The 6,669-nt window shown below is 39.1% G+C and overlaps 1 protein-coding gene across 1 annotated transcript in view; it reads right to left on the bottom strand.

The window, feature by feature from the left end:
• Positions 1-6,669, bottom strand: part of COL11A1 (collagen type XI alpha 1 chain) — a gene marked incomplete at its 5' end in the record, with an annotated part of 138,395 nt that overhangs the window by 67,135 nt on the left and 64,591 nt on the right. The window contains 4 exons of the mRNA XM_023764109.1: positions 2,808-2,852; positions 2,933-2,986; positions 4,113-4,157; positions 5,324-5,377. Coding sequence (XP_023619877.1) covers positions 2,808-2,852; positions 2,933-2,986; positions 4,113-4,157; positions 5,324-5,377 — 198 coding nt within the window. The remainder of the gene's footprint in view (positions 1-2,807; positions 2,853-2,932; positions 2,987-4,112; positions 4,158-5,323; positions 5,378-6,669) is intronic.

Genomic DNA, 6,669 nt, shown 5'->3' with positions numbered 1-6,669 from the left:
CCAACCTCTGTCCTACTGCTCGACACACGCCCTTCCTTCAAGTCCCCAGGCGCCCCACCTTAGTTTCCAAATACAGAAACCCACGCGGAAACCATGTCTCTACACAATCATGTCACACTCAGTGCCCGAGGCTGCCATGCGTGTTCCAGGACCTCGCCATCGCCCCCCAGAACTCACCTCTCTGCCTGAACTGGTATAATTGCCGCCCCCTCCATCCCGCTCTCCGCGGCTCACAGGTCTCGCTCGTCCCACTAAATGGTGAAAGCCTCGTGCCCCGTTAACCTCTGAAGCTCCAGTGCCCACTACATTCCTGACCCTCGGTCATCAGGAGATTCAACAAGCCTTTTCCAAACGAACATGTGCAGGTCGCCCTGCCTCGGCGTGGGCTTGGAGAGCTCTGCTAAGGCCCCGGAAATAGCAGGTCATGCTGGTCCAAGAGACCTGAACCTGGGAAAGGGATCCAATCTGGCATCTGCCCAAAGCTAAGAGTTCCGATGGTGCAAACGTTTCCTTTAAGACAGAAGCTGCTGTTCCCAACGTCCCGGCCAGAGAATCACCTGTGGAATTAGGGCTCTCCCTGACCCCCAGGCCACTGGGCAAGCAGGCACTTCACCGCTGGGAACGACCACGTGACCTCCCACTGACCACTGTCTCCATCAGCTTTCCCCCGGGAGCCAGGGAGCCACCCAGGGGCCGAGTTTCCTGGAGAAAGGCTGCCTCCGGGCTCCCCATCAGGGGCCAGGCTGCGGTTCCATCCGGGCAGGGCTGGTGTGGGTTTCGTTGTGTGTTTTTAAGAGAGAACACAGTGACCTGGACGCTGTTCGTCTCACCTGTGCTTTCCCTACGTTCACAAGTAGAGAAGCAAATGAGATGACTGGAATTCCTGGGTACCCATACAATAAACGGCTTTCTTAAAACAACGGGCACTGTCAAATTCTGAGATTTCCAGTCCTAAAATGGTCAGGTCTGAATTAATCTTAAACACAAAAACCCCCAGAGTTTTAGACAACGTGTAAAGGAGGAATTCACCCAGCCCCCGGGGAAAAAAGCTGAGTCTAAACAATAGCGGTTTTTAATTCTTGCCTCTTGACCTTTGGTTAACAATGAATGTTGTTGTACGTAAAAGGAAAATAGTTTCGACTTCCTTTTTATCTCTTATGAGAGACATGGTTGATTATAATACATACTCAGAAAAAAGTAATTAATATACATTAGGATTCATTAGGATTTAATGGTTCTTCACAAAGTTCTAAACTAAGAATTCTCATTATAAAAAAGTTTTCTTCAAAGTTTATATAAATCTAGGTAATACACAACTAAATTAATATATGGTATGAATAAGAGATAGCAAAAAAAAGTGCCTTAGAGATTGGTTTGGACAGTATTCAGTCTCATTTTACAGATTTAGAATAAGGGAAAGTGACCAATCTAAGTTGACATGTTTGGTTAATACAACTAGAATCAGAACTCAGAACTTTCAACTCCAAGTTTACAATAGTAATCCTTTTCCTATAGGTCTATTTGTTTCTTCTCAGACCATACAATAATCTCAAATTATCTTCCTGCATATAAGCAATATACCTTTATTTTTTTCCTGAGTAGACTTCTCACAGATAACGCATCATCTATCATTTTTAAAATATATATTTAACAGCTAGTAGCTCCATTTGAAAATGAAATGTATTTTAATAAACACTTACTTTATAATTATTCAAAGTGTGTGTATACATTTTGGGGAACTCCTTATAGTTGCATACCTTGACAATGCCTCCGTAAGTTACCTGTTTTATTTTATTTTTTTTCAGAAAACTAAATTATAATGGATATAATAAGTCCATCTCCTGTTATCTATTCCTTAGTGGTATCAAATCCACTCAAAGTACTGTTGATAAAATTATGAGTAAGGGAATGAAAAGTCACGTTGAAATCAACATTGATATTCCATAAATTTCTCACCAAATCTACCAACATTTGATAAGGAACCCCATATTTTTAAAAATGTAATATTGTAGTAAGAAAACTCAATACTGACTCTGAGTGGTATCATTCAGTTTCAGCATAAGTATTGAAGGATTCGGGGTGGGGGGAGCTCTACACTTATATTAAACATTTATATTTTTAAAATTTCAATGTTAAGTTCTTTGTCTAAAGACAATTAAGCTATAAATGCTCAATAGAAGATTCCACATTCTTTATTCCACCTCTGCCTGGTTTTAATCTTTATTTCCTTCTCTTTAATATTTCATCTTTAATTCCTTCTAACCTTTATTTCCGTCTCCTTAATACTCAATCTTTCATTCCTCCTGGTTTTAATCTTTATTTCCTTCTCACTAATTCTTGTGCTGTGCAAACAGTATCACACAGGGAGCCTTTCTCTTCCCCCAAGTGCTTTTCACTTTCATCTTTTGCACTGAGTTTCAATGTACGAATTTGGGGGATTTTAGTCGAGAAATAAACGCTCCTCTGTTATGCATATAATTAAATATTGAACAATCCCTGCAGAAAATATATTTTCTAAAGGCCAATCTTATGATTTAGAAAAGTTAAATACATGTAAGGAAAACAGGGATGCAGGATTCATTCTGTTATAAAATATCTTGTTTCTGTTCTGTAATTTGGTCCTCACTCCAGGTTATAAGAATATATATTTTTTAAGTTTTCAGAATACAAAGTATAAAATTATATTTGCATTTCTGGGACATAAGAAATCACAATATACTATTTGGCCAACAGAATATCTTAAGTGAATTTACATTTTTGATATAACGGACATAGTAACTGAAACCAATAAGTAAATTATAATTTACCTTTTCACCTTTAGAGCCCTTGAGACCTCTGACACCGTCTGCTCCCTGTGGAATAAATTAGAAAAAGTAAATGACTGTACTATTTTACATTGAAATTAAGTGATGTGGGAAAAAACAGCATTTACCTTCACTCCTCTGGGGCCGGGATAGCCAATAGGCCCCTGTGGGCCAGGCGGACCCTGAAACACACCCATTGGAAATTAAATAAGGAAACATCCCGAGCACTGCTTATGTTATAATTTACCAGATAATCTACAAGAATATGCTCTTTTCCACCACTGACATAGATTTCTTGGGTAGTTTATTTCTAAAGTCAGAAATGATAAATAAACCATGTGACTAGCCCTACTTATCCCAAACGTATCATGTCATATATTCATGCTAAAAATAAGATAAATATTGTGAGTATGTGAAGTGATGTAATAATTATATAATTAATAACTAATTTTCTAAACCTGAAAAAAAAATCTGATGTCCTCAGTGGCTAAAATAGACAATTACAGATTAACCAAGAGGATCAATAATTTCTAACCAACAACTCTGTATAAATGTGTAGCGTTCATATCATTAAGAATATGATCAAAATGATGTCTTTTCCATAGCTGGTTTCATGGCACCAGTCTACATAAAGGAAACAATATGTTATATATAATATACAATTTCTGCAGGAATGCTGAGTATTTTAATAAGAATCCAAAACTAACAACTCTAAATAAGAATGATCCTGCCCTTGCTACTATAACCCAAAATAGTATTAACACTGAGTAAGTTTTATTTAGATATTTTGATAATTGTTGCTCTTACAGTCCATCTCTGCTTCTTTAAGAGTAGCCAGAAAGTAGTAAGTGACGATGAAGTTTGAGTGACATAAACAGTCTAACGATATTCCGTCATTCTGGTCCAAGTTCACTATCATAATTCATGGTCATTTACTCCACATTTACTACATATGCAGAATGCGGATTTATTTCTGACCATGAGAACAATTTTAAAAAACAGAAAATGCATTCTAACAAACGGGCTAATACAACACTAAAAGTTACCTAATATGTATCTGTTTATTATATCCTAAACAAAAACAATTGTAGGAACATGCCATATTTAAATGGTAGCAAACATTCTTTTGGAAATGAAGACATGTCTACAGGTGGAGATGAATTAGTCTCTGGTCCTTATTTTCTAACCGTCATGTCCCTAAGCAATCATGCATCACATATGCATCACATATGCTTCGCCGAGATGACGAGCGCAGGCATGTTCTCCGGAGGAGAGGGGAGGGCGTTTCCAGGAGGCTGTGTAACGTACCAGAGCACCCTTATCTCCAGACTGGCCTTCCTTCCCAGGGTGACCCTATTCAGCAAAAAGATATACTGGTAAGACGCAGAAGGAAAGGCAGTACACGATACTATTACATTTTATTTTCAAAATATTGAGATATTACTTATTATGTTTCAAAACAAATGGAACATTTTGCATCCATGTGCACGGCCTTAAATAACATTGAAAACTGTGGCATTTGCATAGATGCAAGTTTTTTCAGCTACACAATATATTTGAGAGAGCTTGGGAAAAACACATAAGATGATACATATTATTATTCATCAATAATTCAACCTCAGTGTCAATTCGTCTTACGTAATTAGTCAGATTTCAATCTGACTTCTATTTTGCATATTGATCAATTAATCAGACATGCATCGTCAAAGGGGAACTAAGGCATGTGGGTGGGAGCTTGAAAATGCAGCAAGATCATCAATAATACTAATAGTGTCAATAATCAAGTTATTGAAAATTAATAAATAAAAACATGCAGCTCCATCACCATTATAATCAATAAACACAAGTAGAGGCGGAATGAAAAATGTACCGTAGCTCTGAGTGAGAAGCTGTAATATACGGAGACGGAAGAACATCTGACCTTGGGTGGGGGGCACACGGGGCAATGTACAGGCCCTGTGTCATAGAGACCCACACCTGAGCCTATACGACCCTACTAACCAATGTCACCCAATACATTTAATTTAAAAAAAGAGGTTTGAAGAGGAAAAAAGAAGCATCAATAACAAATTCTTAAGAATTCCATTACTGATTGCTATGCAATAAACATTGCAATTTTTTTTGAGAAAAGGAGGGACTCCCTGGAGCTGAGGAAATTAAGGACTGGTGAGGAAGCCCACCCGGACTCCCATGAAAAGGTAGAGAGGATGCAGGTGCTTTCTGTGGAAAGGAACGGACCCCGTGAAGAAAGGTGACAGTGGCAAGGCTCAGAGCCCGGGGCAGAAAGGGCGTGGTGAGCCGTGTGAGACTCTGAGCTGGAGCACCAGGTTCTCCAAAGACCACGGCAAACCAGTGAAGAGATCTGCCATGGGGAAGTGACACGGTGAAGGGTATTGGAGCTCCACGTTTAATTTCTGCCTCAGATTGCTTGTATTCCTGAACTCATGAACCCCGTCAGGCACACGGGAAGCTGTCTGTGAAGATAACAGAGGGGTGGGGAGCAGGGAACTGTTACTCACAGGAGGCCCGTCAGCACCCGGGAGGCCCGCGAGCCCAGGTTTGCCTTGAGGTCCCTAACCAAACAGAAAGAGAAAGTGTTAGTTTCAAAAGTGAAAATGAGGAAAAGGCTGACTTTGTACATAGGAACCTACTACTGATAAAATTCTTGAGTCACTGGTTTTTATACATAAGCCACACACACATAAATACTTTTGAACATATGATGTATAAAATGGTACGAAGAGATAATGAAAACCTAACTCAGCAGATGTAAAAAGAAACATGCTAATTTCGGGCCTGCTTACTGATCCTCAATGTGTCTATTTAATTTTTAAATTTTTTTAAAATTTATCTTTATTGACTCACAGGAGGCAGCTGGTCAATGATTCTGTCTCATCATTGATGTTTCCATCTCTCTCTCCCTCTCCCTTCCTCTCTGAAATCAATAAAAAGGTATTTTTTTTTTAAAAAAGAACAAGGATATAGCAGGAATGCTGGGTGGTGGACATAGCTGAGGTGTTTCCATTCTCAGTGTTTAGGAAAGCCATGGTATTCATGTAGACCAAGCATGTCAAACTCAAAGGCTAACACAGGCCAAATAAATGAGGCATGTAGCCCGAGGCCCTCGAATTTGACATGCTTGATAGACTGATAGTGAAGAGTTTTACAAGACCTGACTTAAATCTCTACCCAACAACAAAAGATGAAAGATAACCTTCAACTTGAACAATCTGATTTTATAACTAAGGTTAATGACATCTCATTTAAAACTTTCAATCCCCTGTCACTTTTAGCTGAGTAATTGAACATTATGTAAGAACTATTATAAAACACTGTATTTTCAATGAAAGTATTTTGACTGTTACTGAAATTATCTTTTGCTATCAAGACAATGGTCTTATTTCTTAAGAACAAAATGTAGAGGTCTAGTGCAGACTATTCCATTAATTATTACAGGTGTAATACTTCTATGTATGGCAAGGACCCTGTGGGCATTACTGCACGAATGCTTTGTTGTTGCTACATATTTAAAGGAACACTACACATATTCGAACTCTTGTACTAGCCCTGGCGGGTAGCTGAGTTGGTTAGAGTGTTGTCCCCATACACTATGGTTGTGGGTTCCATCCCTGGTCAGGGCACATATAAGAATCAACCAATGAGTGCATCAATGAGTGGGACAACAAATCGAACATAAACTCCTGCACCCCAGTCCTTTGAACTAACAGTCATCCAGAAATTGCACCACCTAAGCGCACTATCTAACCTTGTTATTTTGAGTCAAGGAAGTACTTTCCTTGGGAAATCCTATGCCTGTGAAGCCAACCTTATCCTTCACATGTCTGAATGCCTGACCCCCAACCTC

Source organism: Myotis lucifugus, unplaced genomic scaffold (genome assembly GCF_000147115.1).
Source record: "Myotis lucifugus unplaced genomic scaffold, Myoluc2.0 scaffold_317, whole genome shotgun sequence".
In the NCBI taxonomy this organism is placed as follows: domain Eukaryota; kingdom Metazoa; phylum Chordata; class Mammalia; order Chiroptera; family Vespertilionidae; genus Myotis; species Myotis lucifugus.
This window is presented reverse-complemented; position numbering and strand designations above follow the sequence as displayed.